This window comes from Lissotriton vulgaris, chromosome 11 (assembly GCF_964263255.1).
Source record: "Lissotriton vulgaris chromosome 11, aLisVul1.2, whole genome shotgun sequence".
Taxonomy (NCBI): domain Eukaryota; kingdom Metazoa; phylum Chordata; class Amphibia; order Caudata; family Salamandridae; genus Lissotriton; species Lissotriton vulgaris.
Window position 1 is genome coordinate 351,432,076 of NC_141699.1, and position 19,540 is coordinate 351,451,615.

The following is a 19,540-nucleotide window of genomic DNA, read 5'->3' on the forward strand; positions in this document are numbered from 1 at the left end:
AGGAATGGTAGAGAGTACAAAGGGCTACTGCATATACTAGTGATTAGAGTTATCTCTATATACATAGGGAAGGGATACGAATGGATAAACTCTAAGAGTCACATAGGAATGGTAGAGAGTACAAAGGTCTACTGCATATACTAGTGATTAGAGTTATCTCTATATACAGAAAAGCAGAGTTCCATTAAGTGGGGTCGGAGGGGGGAGGCAGTCACAGCACCAAGGGTGGGTGGGAGGGATATACGGTATGAGAAAAAGGCAAATCAGAAAGGGGAAAAAACATTTGAGGATCGTCAAGGGGATAACGAGGGAAGAGGGTTAAAGGACGAGGGAATGGGCAAGATGGCGGGTCAGGGTCCAGAGAAAAGCGGCAGAGAGCAGCAGCAAAATGGCGGCCAGGACAAAAGAAAAAGTAAAGGAGTCCAGGAGAGTCCTTGGCAGGACAGGTTGCTCTCAGTTACTTGGCTACTTGGTGCCCTCTACCCCATATGGACGCTGAGGGTGAAGTACCCGTTGGGGCTCAGCCTGTAGGTCTGCACAGAGTTGACCCCCACATCAGGGTCTGTGCGCTCTCGAGCGGGAAGCGCGCCGTGGGGGCCACGGACTCGCTGATGTCCAGTCGCATGTCCCCATCCAGGAAGGCGGGGTCGTTGTCGTTGTTGTCCTGCAACTCCACCACGGCGCTGTACAGCTCCAGGGGGTTCTCAGCCACCACCTGGGGTGGGTATGTTCCGGAAGGTGCTGCGGTGTGCCAAGCAATATAGGTCGGGACTGGAGGGTTGACATGTCCAGGGTTAAAACGCAGGGTGCCATCACTCACTGCAGGCTCCAGTTTCTGGAGTGTGTATGCTCAGAGTCCGGTGGCCATCTTGGGGTCAGGCAGCACTGGTAGAGGAGCAGCATATAGCAGCTTAGGAGTGGTCCATCGAAAAAGATACAGAGCTTGACATGTTCATGGCGACTGGTGCTCCATAGCCAAGTTATAATGCAATCAGAGAGAGACATATGAAGGATTGAGGGCCAGATGTGCGCTGGATTTTTTTATTTGCAAAGCCTGTGCTTCTGAAATTGGCACCCTCTGTGTTTTTCCAAAGTCCCAAATTGCAAGCATTTGCATTTGTATTATAGTATTGTAAGTGCATATGACTTTACGTCTCCCCATGTCAACATTGCAATTCCTTGTGGATGGCAAGGTCAAAGGGGCATCCCAAATCTCTACAATTTCAGTGAAATGTATTAAACCATTAAAAGGCTAATGATGGTAGAGGGTAATCTGTCTAGATTCGCAAAATGGAAGCTGCCCATGGGAATAGATTCATTTGTGAGAATGGCAGCTGTGGGTATCAGAAAGAGGAGACAAAGATCCCGTTGGCTGCAGCATGCTCTTTATTTACATTGACACATATTTAAACACTATTGCTACACTTTAAATGCAATAATGAAGGTCAAATGTCCCTAGTAGGCTTACATCTCTCGAATTCATGCTGCATGAATAATATTGAAGTAGGATGAGGCAGGATTTCCAAGCTTCCTTTGGGAATGGCCTCTTTGTGCTGTTCTAGAATATTGGATGTGCTAAAGTGCGATAAAATATTTGGGTTTCATCATGGATGCTATGATGACACCAACATGTATGCATTGACCCTTACCTCTGAAACCTACAAACGGACCATCCAAAGAGATACGGAAAGACCACTGAACCAGACTGGTGTCCAACTCCTTCCGCCGACCTAACCTGTTGCTTGTGTATTCTAGGTACCAGAACTAGCTGGGTTCCTGCTCCTGTCTTTTCTGCTACAGCTGCCTATCATCCTCTTCCTCCTGACCGACCAAGAAATCCTACTCTTGCCCCTGGAGATAGCCGTTCACGTCGTTTACTTGGTGTTTCTCGCCTCAGAGCTGGTTACTGCGTTCTTCACACTGAAAACGATGACCAAACACCTGGCCATGCAGTTCCAACTGCGGCACATGGACGATCATGGAAATGTCTCCAGCATGGAAGCCTTGAGTCCTGGAGACCATCATCTCCTTGGAGAGTGGAGAAGAACTGCTTATGTTCACTGAGAGGCAAAGCCAATGCTTTTAGCTATGTTGTGAAAAGCATTGTTTATCCCATAGAAGCCATTGTGGAATGACGCAATAATTACACTCAACTATATTTTGCAATATTCTCTATGGATATTTACTACACTCAGCAAGGGACTGTAAGATTTTTAAATTTTTCAATCAATTGATGAAATGTATTTACAGTGTGCATTGTGGAACACTGCATTACTACTTGCACATCGGCGGAGTCATGGGAGTGTTAATAAAGGATTTAAAAAAGATTTACAAATTTTGATAAATTGCAATATTAGTTGGTCAGCCCTTTAATCTGATTGTGAAACATAAACTGTAAATTGTAAGATATTTAGAGACAGTTTACACAAAGGAGCATTTTTTCACTTGCTTTAAGAAACCTAGGAAAATATCTCAATACAAAATATTATAGAACTTCTGAGATAGAGCACCACAGTCTCTGGGAATTAGGATCAGACAGGCAAAGAAGCTAGAAAGACAATCTGAGACCCACTAAAAAAGGGTGTGTAGGGCCACCACTGCAGATTAAGCAGGTGGTGGGAGAGTGTACATTTTGTAGTGTTGATTCGCAAAGGAGTCAATGTCATGGATGCTGATGGCCAGACTCTGTGCTGTGCAACTGCCTATGACAAGATTCCTGCAGAGTCTTATTTGCTGCCCATGATGCCGCGATGATGCCACTGCGGCATACTTCCCCCAAAGCCCAGAAAAAGCATTTGTCTCCCTACTCAGACACCACCATTCTGAGAGAGGCGTTGAAATGAAGTGGGTGCGCTGATACAGGGCAGAGTTTATATTGTATTTGCATTTATGAAGTTGAGAAGGTCTTGAGAAGTTGGAGTGTCACCCTCTTGTTTGTTTTCCAGTCATCTTCCTTCACCTCGCTTCTTGCTTCTAGGCCACAGTTGATTAAGGAAGTACTGGTGTTCCTGCAGGGAGACCAGCAGTAACACGAGAGGGATGTGGTGGGCGCACGCCATTGGAACGGTGGCCACAGGAACTGCCCCGCCCCACAAGGATGTTGGAAAAATCCCCATCCAAGCCACCACAGAAAAAGAAAGCAGCCTGTCATCTTAAAACTCCTGTGGTGGCCATCTTGGATGAGAATTACTCCAGCATGCAGGTAACAAAGGATACCTACTGACCCAACACTAAAGACAAAGGGCTAACACCTGTTACCCTACAGAGAACGCACCGTGACATTTTATAGTAGTTTAAGACTCAAAAAAGAAAGAATTACAATAAAGAGGCACACATCTTCTTTACTCTAGTGATGTATGGTCTTCTTACAATTGCACTCCAGACAACACGTTTCGCTCCTATATAACCTGGTTTTTCGAAGCTGTTAAATGTAAAGACAGAAAATATAATTATAATGTATACAATGACATTTTTCGTACATTGACCATTACAATTTGGCAGGACTTTACATAAGATTCTCTTAATTTAATATAATGGCACATATATAGATATAACATAAACACATAAAAATATGCTAAAATCGAAAAATGTGTACATTATGAAATCTCATATTAAAAATTGTTTAATTTTCTATACACTTAATTTATACATTCACACGTGTAGAAACCTCGTTATATTAGGGACTACAAAGTTATTAATTGAATAAAATCATTGCAAGAATTGCATTTTTTTATGTATAATTAATTATGAGAATATATTACATGGGAATTAATCAAATATTACATTCCATTCCATTTGCATTAGAGTATTAACTTGCGTATTAAAGAGGGACACAGATCATATTCTGTATGAAATTCACACATTTTATTTGAAATGAGCGTTGCTAAAACAATATAAGGGCATGGTAGTTACAATATTATATAATTGGAAGAAAACTGGGTTTCTTTTATGATTCACGTTAATTAGTTGGTGGAGTTAAAGAGGTGTTGCTAACTAGTTTGATGGTATAACACTCGTGAGAATTTGTGGTGGCACGATAAGTTAGATAGATGATTATGGTGGAGACTTCCATGGTTCGACTCTTAAGGTGGAATTGCAAGAATAGAAAGAAGGCTACTTCTTCTGACAATGTACAATCAGTGACAGGGTTGGTGGTAGCCATGGAAAGGGTGAAGATGGAAGTGGAAATGGGGAAGATGCAAGGGAGGTGACAGGAAAAGAAGAGAATGAGTTGATTCTGGGCAAGGAAGGGGTTGGTCGGTCAGAAAAAAAAACAAGTGAGTATGGAAACACTAGACAGCTAATCGAGAGTGTCAAGAACAAGTGGACACTAAAAAGCTGAGGAGAGAAAGCAGAGTAGAACACAAATGATGGTAGAAGTGGAATATAAAGCAGGAACTGGCTGAAGAGTCTGGAAGAGAATTGGGGAAAATGAAGACATGACTGTATATGGACTTTACTAAGCTGTTAGAGGCACATTAGATAATGGAAAATGAAGGAAAAAATGTAAAAAGGGAGTTAGTTGATATTGTGTTTAAGTTGATGTGTTTCAGCTGTCACATAAAAAGGTACCGGTAAAATAGGGATAGAAGACGGATTAACACGAGTTGGCAAAGAGGCCAGGTACAAACTACTTTTGGCAACTGACTTCACATTCCTTGTTTATACTAGACTTTATTACAAATGTAATAAATCCTAACGTAAACCAGAAATGGTCCTATGCATTCTATCGATGCATCAATGCTACTAGCAAGGCGCGGGTGAGTCTTGGAGTTATGGTAAGGGTAAGGTGTGAGGAGAAGTTCTGTATGAGAATGTGAAAGGATGCCGAACAGATCTGGGGGGACGTATATATGGATCTGTGATTAACATGGATGAACCTACAGCGCATACAGCTAGCGACCTCTTGGTACAGTATCAACACTTTTGGGTTTGCTCATCCAACTTTGAGGGGGAGGAAGTTGGTAAGAAGGCAGTTTTAGCCAGGGGGGTCATCTTCATCATTTAATTATGGGATACTTGAGCAGGGCCACGTCTGTTGTGAAATGTCTGATCACACAGTGTATTATGCAATCTAGTGGTAATAGAAAGTCAGCAGGGAAGAGGCAAGATGTATCAGGGAAGTGTAAGAAAGGGCTCACGTGGCAGGTACATTGGAGGTCGTAGCATATTGGTTGTTTTTTTACACAGCTAGAGTGCTGCAGGGGTTAGAGTAAAGGATTTAGGGTCGGTATAGATCTGGTTACCATGGAGCTAGGATGGCGTGGTGGACTGGGAATCTGATGTCAGGAGCTGTAATACTGCAAGTACCTGGGATCACTGGGAGGGAAGAAATTACAGAACAGAAGATTGATAGTCCTGTTTGGCCTCTGGCTGTGGGACAAACTCATTATGTCACCATTGGGGGGGTACCAATGAAGAGTGAAGACAAATTATGTTTGATGGATTACTTGTTGTGTCCCGAAGGGCGATCGGTTAACGATTTCTTCTCTGAGGAGGACAGTTCAGTTCGCTTCGCTAGTGTGGATGATCCCATCGGGATAGTGATGCTGAGAAGCTCAGATATCAAAGTGCAAATCAGCTTTTCTCCCTTTGCAGTGCATCCAGAGGAAGTTTAATTGTTAGGTAATCAGTTAGGAAACTTGTATTTATTGACAAAGTATTTATAATGGGTTGTCAAATGCCTTGTATGTAATACACGTTCAGTTCCTTTTTACAGTGGCAGTGGGATCAGGGCAGTTGACTCCCTACGGGGATGACTGTTTTGGTGTAGGACATAGAAATGAATGATGCACAGTGATGTAAGAGTGTTTTTAGGAGTTTTGTGCGTCATTGTCAGCAGAAAAGAAAGAAGGACCTATTCATGGTTGGCATTTTTGAGTGTAGTGGTTTATTCTGAGAAGATACAGGCACATTTGCTTCAAGATCCAGTGTAGACAATCATATGTTTGACTTATAAAGCTTTGAGGGCTATGAAGAGAGATGTGGGGAAGACACAAGTTCTTTGGGGACACCTGAAATATGCATCCAAAGTGGTGCACACAAGCATAACATTTTGTAGATTGCTAGTGTTTGCCATGGCAGAGGCAGGCTTGCCACATCAGAGGATTTGATTGACATTGACATTAAAGGCAAACAGGAGATACAGATGGAGCAGGTGCACGTGGTTTTGTGTTACATTGGCGCAGCCTATGGTACACAGAGCAATGGCTGGAAAAGTGGATTAGTGAAAGAAGAAGTATTGATTTTCTAGAAATTTTTCTAAAGTTGTTGGCATTGGTGCTTTGGTGAAAGATTACATAGGGCGCACTATGCTACTCGACTTCTGTCACTTCTCAACCTCAGCAACTGTTGGGAGTTAATCACTTGTAACATGTCCTGGGTGAAGCGTCTCCTTTTAGGTTATTTATTTGCCCTGAAGATGACCGTGTACTTATGACAAAGGTCGAAACGTCATCAACGCAACTGTGTGTTGTAGTCCCTGTATATCTCTTTGGAACTCCAACTTTTATGTAACCTCTTTTTGTACACCTCCTGTCTGGCTGTGAATGTCTATTAATTGTTATATGTACCAGCTTACTTGTCTGAGCCTCACAATACTACTTTTTTACTAAATAAAGAACTGTTTATATCTTTTTTTTCTTAACAAAATGTGCTTCTTATGGGCTGTGCTTTCTATTATCTTCTTTCTTTACACTATTAGGTGTGTAGGGTTGTTTGACTTAAGCATTTATGATTTAAATATGTTTGTTCTATGATAACTCTGTGTACACTGTGAACCTTTGTTTGGAGCAAATACCGATTGCCCCTGGTTCAGGTGGTTAGGGCTGCCCCTGTGGTGGTTAATTATTGCAGATTGCATATTGGCATCAGAGATAATAAAGGTCAAGACATGTGAAAATAGTTTTTTTAAGTGAGCATTAAAGCAAGCAGAGAAAGGTATTTAGATGGATATTATGGTTTGACATGGAACTATTTCAGGAAAAGGGTGGGAAAATTGGAGGTGCAGTGGAAGCAGTTTCTACCTACTTTGTCAGAGATACAGAAAGGAAGAGGGTACCCGGATTTGTTGGTAATTCCTTTAGGAGAGAATGGTTTGGTGCAAATGATAGGGGATATGCTGACTTAAAGACATGAAGTGAGACTTAGGACAGATTAAGAGGCACTGAGCAGGTACTTGTGCAAAGTGGGCCGTGTTGGTGCAAAGGAGAGTGTGGTGAGGGTTGTTGATTCATGAGCAATTGACAAGGCAAGGCAGTACGTAACTAGAGAGATGACCTGGTGTTGTGTAGCTGAGGACTTTAAGTGGCTTAGACACAATACATTTTGAAGAATATTGTTTGTTTCAGGATGATGGCTTCACTTATCTTTCCGTGGGAATTATATGCTATTGGCTGGAATGGAGAGATGTTATTGATTTTCTTTATTTGAAGGTTTTATTTAGCTTGTCTATGATCCTGAAAGGGGGGGCGCAGATTATTCTAGGAGGTCCATATGCAACATAGTTTCCTTTACTCCAGGAAGACAATAGGCCACAACGTTTTTGGGGAGACTGCGAAGTTCTATAAGGTTCGGTATAGGCAGGCTTGTTGGTGAACAGGTACAGTCTATTCCAGTTTGTGGCTGGGTGCTTTCAGATGTGATTCGTCCTAGTTGTTTATTTGGGACACTAAAGTTCGTAAGTCCGTGTTTGTGCCATTCTAGTGTTAGGAGACATCATTGTTCTTGGGGAACCCTGAGGTTAGTGGGTATTCAGTTTGTGTTTGTGCCAATTTCATGCTCGGTGTCATATGAACAGTGTTTTTTACTCATGCTGGTAGGATCTAAGATAAGATTTAAAATGTGTCTATATTTGTTCAGAGTGAAAGATCATGAAGGGGTGGCCCGTTCTTTTTAGTTTCGATGTATCCATTGAGTAAGCTACTGGAAGTTGCTACACAGGTTCTAGTTATTAAAAGTGTGCGTTTTGTTTTCATGATGCAGACGCCCTCTTAGTAGTCAGTGCTGCTGGTGTGAGTGCCATTCTTATCATTAAAGGTTGGCTGAATATTTGTATAATGTCACAAAGTGCCTGAAGTAGTACACAGAAACATGATGGGTGTGTGCTTTTTGTTTCCCAGAGGTAGTTTGTGGTTACTCATGCTAGAAATGGGGTGGACGTCAAAATCATATATATGTTTGTTGTATGTATGTGAGGTATCTATTGCTAAGGTGTTTGTGGTGTCTTCTTATCTTGCAAGGGTTGTGAGTTCAGCTGGTAACACAGCATATCTGAACGGTGTCGTGTTTATGTGGGGTGCTCTGTTTCTATGTCGGACTGTCATGTAGAAGAAATGCAACCAAATACATTTTAAAAAAATTATTTACATAAAATAGCGGTTGATTATTTATGAGACATTGAATACAAATCACGTCCTGCATTATCCGCCCTTTTCAAATGAGGAAAGGGCGGATAAGCTGGAATCGGGTTCCTACCTACAAGTCTTTGACCACGACTGGCTTTATGCGATGTCACTGGGAATGTGCTTAATTCCTTCCCGTCTTTGACCCCTGAGTAGCCCTGATGGCCCTGGAGTTGTAATATTTGTGTTCTGGTAGATGCTGATGGCACTCCGCTTCATCTTAAACACCCAGAGGCAGTTACATGGTTATGGATTGGCTTCTGCACATACATGTCTGGAAAATGGCAAGAGTCTATGGTTGAACCCTTCCAAGGTGGGGGTTTTGCTCCTGAGGCCTATGGATCCAATCTCCCCACAGTTTGCATGGCTTTACACACCGTTTAGAAGCCACAAGCGCTCAACCTTGGTGTACTCCCTCAAGAATTACATGTATTCTATTTCATTGGTGACCTCTCCGCGGCTTTCGACACGGTCTGCCACCGCACCCTAGTGCAGCGCCTCAGCAACGTCGGAATCCAGGAGAAGGCGCTGGAATGGATCGTATCCTTTCTCGACGGAAGAACACAAAGAGTCCGCCTACCACCGTACAAGTCAGAGGCCACCAAAGTCATCTGCGGCGTCCCTCAAGGATCCTCACTGAGCCCGACTCTCTTCAACATCTACATGAGCCCCCTCGCGGCCATCGCACGCCAACACAACCTCAACATAATCTCCTACGCCGACGACACCCAGCTGATCCTCTCCCTGACCAACGACCCCGCCGCCGCCAGAGCCAACCTGCACGAAGGGATGAGAGAAGTAGCCGAGTGGATGACGACGAGCCGCCTGAAGCTGAACACAGATAAGACGGAGGTCCTCATCCTGGGCTCCTCACCCTCCGCCTGGGACGACACCTGGTGGCCCCCCGCCCTGGGCACCGCACCCAAACCAACGGACCACGCACGCAACCTGGGTTTCATCCTGGACTCCTCCCTCTCCATGACCAGGCAAGTCAACGCCGTCTCCTCGTCGTGCTTCAACATCCTGCGCATGCTTCGGAAGATCTTCTGGTGGATCCCCACAGAGACCAGGAAGACCGTCACCCAGGCCCTCGTCACCAGCCGACTGGACTATGGCAACGCACTCTACGCCGGAACCACCGCCAAGATCCAGAAGAGACTCCAGCGCATCCAGAACGCCTCAGCCAGACTCATCCTCGACATCCCACGACACAGCCACATCTCCGGACACCTAAGAGACCTGCACTGGCTCCCGGTCAACAAGAGAATCACCTTCCGCCTCCTTACCCACGCACACAAAGCTCTCCACGACCAAGGCCCGAGCTACCTCAACAACCGAATCAACTTCTAAGCTCCCAAACGCCACCTCCGATCCGCCAGCCACGCCCTCGCCGCCGTCCCACACATCCGCAGAGCCACCACAGGAGGAAGGTCCTTCTCCTACCTGGCTGCCAAGACCTGGAACTCCCTACCGGCCGACCTGCGCCTGACCCAAGACCACCTCTCCTTCAGGAAGAAGCTCAAGACCTGGCTGTTCGAGCAGTAGCGGCACCCCCCCCCCCCCCCCCCCCCCCAAGCGCCTCGAGACCCTACGGGTAGGTAGTGCGCTCTATAAATGTCCTTGATTGATTGATTGAGTGAAGGTTCAGGCGAGTGATTCACTAAGTCTTCTCATGGTACTTCTTAGGCTCGAGCCTCCACAAGAAAATGGGCTAGCACATGATTCTAGCTTCCGAAACACTATTATTTGCAAAAAGGGCTTGGGGCCCGCACATTGTTGACCTTTTTTGACCTTCAGCATCACTCTTCATTGCAGAGTCCTAAATTGAACCAAAATGTCACTTCCTATGTTTGCTGTGGAACATGAACCAAACACAGAATAATTCAACTTTATCAGTGCCCGTCCAGTGCTTCTGACTTGATTGAGGTACTATTTCCAGCAACTAGATCTTGCTTTTATTACAGAAACCTGGACGGACAACAGCTCTGGGGCAACAACTGAGGCTGTCCATCGGGTTTTGCATGCTATATTTTAGACAGGTCCCAAAGGAGGGGAGGAGGCATAGCAGTTATTTATAGAGATTCTCTCCTAGCCTCTTTTAAAATGGCTCAGTCAGAGGTTTGTGATGCCCTTTCTTTTAAGTTAGAATTTTGTAGTCAGCATTCTTTGATCCTACTTTATCGCTCTCCTAGCCCTAGACATGCTTATACAGCGAACATAGGTCCTTTGCTGGAAGACAGGCTTGTTGCTAACAACTTCACTGTTCTAGGTGATTTCAGCTATCACATTGAAAGCATTACAGACCCAGACAGAGTAGGTCTTTTAGACATAATGACTAGCACTAGCCTAAAACAAGTAGTACAAGGACCACTCATGAAGCAGGGCACACATTAAATGGGATCTTTACAAACCACTCCACCCTCAAATTCCTAGACCCACTTCCTCTAACATGGTCCGACCACTATGCAGTTTATTTTGACCTGACTCTTCCTTCTAGAGGGCTTGATTCAAATTCTGCATCCAGGACACTTAAGTTTGCGCCTGGAATTAAATTAAACCTGACCTACTTGAACACAAGCTCTCTATCTCACAGCCCGACTTCCCTGATGAACTAGAAGCCGCGGATGTATGATGTTAGCACGCACACTTTTACCACGCATACCATTACCACGCATTTTTTACAACGCGATACCTTTACAACGCATAGTGCTTTGGGTGCTGGATAGTGAATAGTTTAATTTACTATTCCAACACCAGTCCCCGTGGACACTTAGGGAAGGTTATTGGATAGTAAATTAACCTATTCACTATCCATTCCCTATGTCAGATCGCCCCAAAGCGATATGCGTTGTAATTGCATGCGTTGTAAAAGATGCGTGGTAATAGTAGTGTGTTGTCAAAAAATTGCGTGCTAAAGGTTGTATACCAGAAGCCACTATTCCTCTTTATAATAGATAGCTCGATCCTGTTGCCACCAAACCAGCACCCGAAAGATGTGTGCACTCGAAACCCACCCTCACCTCAGCACCTTGGTACTCTGAGGCCCTTAGAGAACAAAAAAAACGTTGTAAGCATCAAGATCGAATTTGGAGGAGAGACCACAGTGACCAAGAAAAATTCATATATAAACAGTATTTACTGACTACAAATCACTCTTCACTAAAGAAAAATCAAAATATTGCATGGACCTGGTCAATCTGGCCAAAAATTATTTGAAATAATTGTTTAAAACGGTTTCTAATCTTACCAAACTCTCTTGAAATAGTCAGGTGAATCATAGTCAGTCACTTTATGCCAATACTGCAAAGTTCTTTTTAAAGAAAGTTGAGGACATATTCAAGGCATTTGTTATTTGAACAGGCTACTAGCCAAACGCAGACCACCTTTCTAGAGTTTGCCGCTCTTTCAACCAGCTCAGTTCTTGGGTTAATTCAAGCAGCAAAGTCAGGGTCCCCAATAGATCCATGCCCGCATCAGTGCTTAAGCTGGTCCCAGAGATGTTAGCTGGAAAGCTTACTATGTTTTTTGACATGATGTTTAAGTCGGGGCAATCCCCCACAGATTGGAAGGTGGCATCCACTCTTCCCCTAATAAAAAAAAAACGAATCTAAACCCCGATGACTCTAACTATTTTCATCCTATTTCAAGTCTGCCTTTCCCAGCCAAGATAGTGGAAAAGGTTACAAACAATCAAATCTATGGCTTTATCCTGGAAAACCAATTGCTTGATACCACGCAATACGGATTCCCGAGCGGGCACAGCACGGAGTCCACTCTGATTAAATCTGTAGAGGAAGTTAGACTTGCCCTGGATGCTTGTGGAAATACTGTACTGGTACTTTAAGACCTCTCTGCAGCATTCTCCATGGTCCATCATGACCGTTAGGTGGACCGTCTGGCATCCTTTCTTACAGACAGAAAGCAAGGGGTTGCTTTGGCTCATTTGTTTCTGAGCCTTTCTCTCCTCCCTGCAGGGTCCCACAATGATCTGCGCTCAGCCTGACGTTTTTCTTTTTATTTGTCCTCTCTTGCCATCATGATAAGATCATTTGGCTTCTCTCTCACATCATACGTTGATGACACACACATTGTGGTCGCTCTCTCCAACCTGGACTCCTACACAAAAAACATATTCTGTAACAGTGTGAGGGCGGTTGGCACTTGGATGAATAACAACTGCTTGAAAGTGAATGCATGAAAAACAGAGGTTATTCCGTTTGCCAATAACACTTCTTTCTGGATACCATCCTGGGGGCCAGATGAATTGGGTCCTCTGCCAGTGCTGTTGAGGCAAGCCAAAAACCTGGGAGTCATTATGGGTAAAACACTCTCCTTTGGAGTCCTGGTAAATGCAGTCAATGCGTCCATATTTGTTACCCTTAGGTTGGTCAAAAAATAATTTGATTTCTTTCTTTTGAGGCACAAAAACTAGTGGTGACCTTACTAGTGATGTCGAAAGTAGATTATTGCAATAGCCTTTACCTTAACATACAGAAAGAACATCTAGAAAAACTGCAAAACGCTGCAAAACGCATCAGCCAGATTGCTACTTGGAATACCTAGGTTCAAATCTGTTGCAGCCAGAATTCGGAAGCTACACTAGCTTCCAATAATCATCCCATTATCTTTAAAGCAGTGTGTACTGCCTTTAAGGCCCGCCACAATATTGGCCCTCACCATCTTATGCAGAACCTTAGTTGGTATTCACTAAAGGGAACACTTAGCTCCTCTGCTGTAAAAACCTTAATGGTTCCCAAGTTCAAGAAAATTAACTGGGGAGGTAAAAGCTTTATCTTGGGCCCAGTAAAGGCATGCAATGCACTGCCCTTCCATATCATATCCTCCCCCAGTCTTCTCACCTTCAGAAAGGATTGAGAACCTGCTCTTCAACAAAGAGGGCCCAGGCAGGGTTCTTATAAGAGCCAGTGCGGGGACACCCCTGGGTTAACGAGCACTTTATAAACTCCTTTAACATAAAATTGTGTTACCGTAGATGGTATTAGTGGACATTTTGACTGGGAACCACAATTTGTAAGATTACAACTAGTATAATTTTGGGTCGGTTTCTGGGGGAATCTTGGCAAAAGTTCCTAAATGAGGAAATTTGGGTGCTTCCTTCCACCGCTGAGAGGAACCCAGGCTTGGAACTTCAAAACAATCACATACTTTCCGGTGCCCTCCTCAGACCCTTCCTCCAGAGCACCGACTCTCTGTCCTGGCATTACTCCCTTCATGCTTAGACCGCATTGTGGCTGGGATGGCGTGATCTTGAGTGGTATAGAGTGACCTTACCCTTCCTTCTAACCACACTATGACATTTCTGGGATACTACCCTTAGAAAGTAGTGCCTCTTCAAAGTGAAAATTGTACCATAAATGCACTGTTTATCCCCATTTTCTAAATTTATTTTTTAGGGCAAAAACCTCTTCTAATTTGCCAGGAGAAAGACTGGCTCCCTCATTTCCATCCTGCTTTAGTGGGTATGCATGCAATCACTGGGAGATGTTAATTCGGAAAGTGGGCGGAGAACCCTGAAGAAAAATTTCACGTGGCTGCACATTTTTATTACTTTAATTTACCACTCTGATGTATGAACTGGGTAAAATATTTATTACATGGCAGAAGTGTTTCACATACTCAGTCAGCTTCTATCACAATGTGTGTTAATCAAAATTAGGTAGAGAAGTAGGATGATACTTACCTGACACTAGGTAAAGTATAAAACAGACTAAAAAATTCATTGGATGATGTCATCAGTGATGTCATCAATGATGTAATTTGAGATGTCAACAGTGATATAAATGATGTCATAGAACATTTCATGACTGATATAATATGTGAGGTCATAAGCAGTGCATGGCAGGGCGCAAGTAATAGTAAGCTCTGTTAGCTATAACTGGTGAATTTGTGTTTTTCTTTTTTAGTTCAAAAAGCTACTTTGTCACCGACATTTTATAAACTATAATGTCACTTTAACCTTTTTTTTTTTCAGTGAATTTCTAGTTTTTTTTATGTAAAGTAAAATATAATAACAATTCCTATCAAAAATGTGACTTTAACCTTTGTTTTTTTAGTGAATTTCTATTTTTTTATACATATACAGTAAAATATGATTTTCAGATCATAAAGTAATATTTTAGTACCATACGCAAAGCTAAATCCATACCTTGCATGGCTTTCATCCAAGCATGGCATGGGGTTGGCTGTGGGCCAGGTCCTGCGACCAACCCCCTCCCCCCCACTCCCCATGGCTTGTTCGCAGAAGTGGGTTGGGCACAGAGCCTAGCGTCCAAACTCCTGCAGGCACACATGACTGAGTATAAGTATTGTCATTTAAAATGGGGAGGGGTGTGGTCCCTCTCCCTGGGGTCAATATTTTAAAAAGGGAAGGGATTTGTTGCCTGTTCACCAAACCTCTTAAGGCTCCAGAGACCCCCTCTCCTGAGGGCCAATATTTTTTTTAAAAAGGGGAGGGGATGCATGTCTTCTCACCCAAAGCCTTCAAGAGGCACTAGGGACCCCTTCCCCCAAGGCCAATATTTAAAAAAGGAGAGGAGAGGGGGCATGTGCCCCTTTCCCAGAGCCTCCATGAGGCCCAAGGGATCCCATCCTCTGGCCAAAGTTTTAAAAAGTAAAACGGCGTGGGACCCCTTCCCCAAGCTTCAATGGGGCCCCAGAGCCCTAATTCCCAGGGCCAATATTTTTAGAGGGGCTGTGTGGGTAACTTCTTGAGCATGTTAAGGCCCGAGGACTCCACCCCCTGGGGCAAATATTTTCAAAAAGGGAAGGGGCAAATGGCGACTCCCTCCCTGAGCCCCAATGGAACCCAGGGGTACCCATTTGCCGAAGCCATAGGTAGGTGCTACTGGGCTCACCCAGGGTACCCACTATAAACTAAGTTTTGGGCTGCATGGGATGCCCCAGTAGCCCCACGGCGCCACCGGCTCTCCGCATGCACCCATCCAGTGGGAGCAGGTCTTTTCAGCTGCTCCCGCCGAGTGAGAGCAATGTATGTGTCCCTCCCCTCAAGAATGCAGGCAGGGAAACAAATGTTTGCTGTTACCCGGCGGAGTATTTTTCCTGATTCCGCCAGGTAGGAGCAGACAAGTCCCTGTCAGCGTTCCTGTGGGCAGGACAACTGTGTTCTGGGAGTGGGCTCCGAATGGACACAGTTAGTAGAGCCAGGCCCCGGGGGAGATGTCCACTAGCCCCTAAGTGGTGCCCAGGGCAACTGTGTCCCATAATTGGGCTTCTACGGACACAGTTAGCAGAGCCAGGCCCAAGGGATGGTGTCAACGGTCCCTTAAGTGGTGGGCAGGGTAACTGTTTCCCTGGAGTGGGCTCCCAAGGACACAGTAGAGCAGGGCTCCAGGGATGGGGTCCACAGGACCTTAAGTGGCTCGAGGAGGAAGGGCATATGTTCTTCTCCATTTTTAACGCATTGTCCCCCAGAGATTGGGTCCCTAGGGCTGCAGTCAGCTCAGGGAGGGTGGCTCCCTCCCCTTCATTCCTATTCGGCCAATAGGGATAGAGCCACCCCTGCCTTTTTTTAAAAAAATTGGCCCCACAACTCACCACCCTTGTTGCTGCCTTGCCCTTGGGTATGGCCATTATTAGGGATGACTAATGCTGTCATGGACCCTGGCCTTGACACTGCCTCGCCTCCCTCCGCTACTAGGATTGCCCTATCGGGCCTCCTATCGACCTGGGCTACCAATTTAGGTCTCGGGGACGCCTTGAGGCTCTGGCACCCGGTGACGCTACATTATACTCCCACCTCGGCTTTTCATCACATTCATGTGCGAATAGACTACGTCTTCTTATCGGCCCAAGACTTACGGGTGATCCAGACCATCACCATTCTCCCCAGGGGCCTATCGGACCACTCCACGGTGGCACTACTATTAGGTGCGCTCCCTCTGTCCTCACATCTGACCTGGCGCCTCAACGCCTGGTTCCTCCAGGATGAGCAATTCAGGGAGCGGGTGGGAGCTGAGCTTTGTCTCTATTTCACCAACAATCAAGGATCTGTGTCATCCTTTGTACGCTATGGCTGGCTGAGGAGGCCACCATTCGAGGCTTTGCCAAAGGCCAACTTAAACGTAACCACGTGACGCACAATTCCCGCCTCACACTTCTGGAAACTCAAGCAGGGGCGTAACACAGGCCCCTGCAGCACCCGCGGTGTGGGAGGCCTCAAGCTCCAAGGTGCCCCCTCGGCACTGCACTCTGGCCAGAGAGTTCCTGATTGAGATCGGAGGGGGCCCCTCTACATACCGTGCAGGGAGGGCCCCTCACTTTTCATTACGCCAGTGAGCTCAAGCCACCAAGTTTGAGACCTTGACCCCAGAAGATAGAACCGAGTCTCAAGACAGGAGACTCATGTTTCTGAGGGATGAGATCAGGCAGACCTTCCTTGAGGCTGCCAAGCTGCTCTGGAGATCTTCTGTGGCCCGAGTCTACGGATGGGGAGATAAAAATGGGAAGCTCCTCCATCGCCTGGCCACCTACCCTATGGCCAACCGTATCATCCCAGAGGTGCTTGATCTGAGTGGGAAAGCCCATCATGCCCTGGCGGTGGTGGCCCAATACTTTGCCGTCTACTACGCCACTCTCTACTCGGCTAGAGCTCCAAGTCTCACTTTCCCAGAGCTACTACGGCGCAAGCGGTTCCCCTCCTGTGCCTTAGTGACTCAGAGGCTGAGGCGCTTCACCTTCTGATTTCCCCTGAAGAGGTTCATGACGCACATCGCGCATGGCGGCAGGTAAGACACCCAGACTGGATGGGCTCCCTCAAGAGTTCTATATGTCCTACCGTGACACCCTGGTCTCACCTCTCCTGGAAATGTACCGAGAAGTGGTGGACTGTGGCTCCTTCCATCCAGAGACGGACCTGGCCACCATCGTGGTGATCCTTAAGTCGCAGCCCCACTCAAACCATTGCTCCGACTATTGTCCCATTTTTCTAATCAACTCAGAGCTTAAAATCTTCACCTCCGTCTTGGCCAACCATATACGACCACATCTGGCCAAGCTGGTCCACCCAGACCAGTATGGTTTTATGCCCTCTAGAGGGACCAGACACTGCCTCCGACGCCTCCACCTTGCCTTAGCAAATCAGCACCTCCTGACTCCCTACTTGTCTCTCCTTCTTGTGGACTTCGAGAAGGCATTTGGTTCGGTGGACTGGGGTTACTTGGACGCAGTGTTGGAGGAAACGGGTTTTGGGCTCCCCTTCCGTAATCTAGTTGGGACATTGCACTGCCGCTCTTGGGCTCAGGTTCTAGTAAATGGGGCTATGTCCCGTCCTTTCCTATCAGGAGGGGCACTAGACAAGGGTGCCCCTTCCCGCCTCTTCTTTTCACACTGATCTTGGAACTGTTTGCTTGTCTCGTCCGCTCCGAACGGTCTCTCACAGGAGGGAGCTGGCCTGGATTTGTAGAGGACAAGATCGCGCTCTACGCAGATGACGTGTTGTTATTTTTAGCAGACCCTGCTCAGTCGGGCCGATGTCTCCGGGCTTTGTCTTCGAGCGCACCTCTGGCCTTCGGTTGAACCCGGCCAAGTCCATCCTGGTCCCCCTCCACCTCTCACGAGAGTGGTTTGACAGGCAGTCAACGATACCTCTTCTGCAGCAGTCCTTCAAGTACTTGGGGATCTGGGTGGCCCTTCTCCCCGACCTTGCTTGGTCGCTTAACATTACCCCGTTGGTTAAGCGGGTCCGTGCCGACCTCCTCAAATGGCAAAAGCTACCGCTAAACCCTCTTAGTAGGATAGCTTTGTTTAAAATGACTACCCAGATTTCTCCACCTGCCCCAGAATATGCCCCTCTCCTTCCCCAGATCCTGGTTTCGGGAGATGGACAGCTTGGCCACTAAGTTTTTATGCGCAGGCGGAGGCCCAGGCTGGCCCTTGTCCAATGTCAGATACCACCCTTGAAGTTAATCATGGGATGACCAGTTTGTATCTTTACTATAGAGCGACGCGACTCCTTACCGTGCACACTTGGTTTAATGGTGGCTGGTCCGACCCGCCATATCGTCTGGAGCTACACACCCTGGGTCTGTCTAATATTCAGGGGATGCTCTATGGGGACACTGTCTCCCAAGCTCTTCCGGAGGTCACACGCAGAGTATTCTTGGCCTGGCGGTCCTCTCAGCATCACGCACATTGGTCAGATAAGCTGACCCACTATTCTCTTCTGTGGTGCTGGACCAGTCTCTGAGAGGTTGCCAATATTTCAGGATTCCGACTGTGGGATCTTATTGGAATCTCCCTGCTGGGCGACATCTGGAGTGGGACTCACGCTCCTTCCAGGACTTGTAGACTCGATACTCCCTTCACTCATTACAGTTCTTTCGCTATCTTCAACCACTCCATGCCCTTAGCTCCCATGTTTCGGAGGGTACCTCCTTACCTGAATACAGTCCACAGGAAGCCCAGGTCATGACCGGTAATCTGGGGAAGGGGGTATCTCCCTTATCTACTGATCCCTTACAAATAACACTCCCAATTCCCTATCTCACCTCCGGGCTACATGGGAGGGTTGGATTGGGGCTCTAGAGGATGCTGACTGGAGAGATGCATTGATGGCCCCAAAACAATTACAGTCTCTGCGAGGTTTCGCTTAGTCCAAGTATATTACCTTCACGCTGCTTACCTCACGCCACTGCGTCTCCACTGCGCGGGGCTCTGGGCCGATGCTTCCTGCGCCCGCTGTTCTCACCCACAAGAAGATTTCTATCACTTGGTATGGCTCTGCTCTGTGATCATGAGGTATTGGGAATTGGTAACCTAGAAACTTGCTGAGGTCTTGGGCTGGGATGTCCCTCTTGCTCCGTTGAATGTGATCCTGGGCATCTCCAAGGGACTGGAGGGCACCAGGGCTGAGAAGCTCTTCCTCAACACTACCCTGATGGTGGCCAAGAGGGAAATAGCGGCTCATTGGCTGAACTCAGAACCACCTACGATGGTGCGCTGGCGTAGGGGAGTGGACTGATGCATGGCACAGGAACGGCCCCTATATGCAGCCAGAGGGTGCCCGCAAAAGTTTCGGTGAATGTGGGGCAAATGGGTGGGGGGGGTGGAAGACTAAAGGAAGGGGGCTTCTATCATGCAAATATGGACTGGAGCTGGAC

General features: G+C 46.3%; 1 protein-coding gene across 1 annotated transcript in view; it reads left to right on the forward strand.

Annotated features, from left to right (window-relative positions):
* LOC147679757 (transmembrane protein 17B-like) overlaps positions 1–2,304 on the forward strand; it is a 340,261-nt gene extending 337,957 nt beyond the window's left edge. The window contains exon 5 of the mRNA XM_086942473.1: positions 1,756–2,304. Within this exon, the coding sequence (XP_086798599.1) occupies positions 1,756–2,064 (309 nt within the window). The 3' untranslated portion in view covers positions 2,065–2,304. The remainder of the gene's footprint in view (positions 1–1,755) is intronic.
* Positions 2,305–19,540: the final 17,236 nt, after the last annotated feature.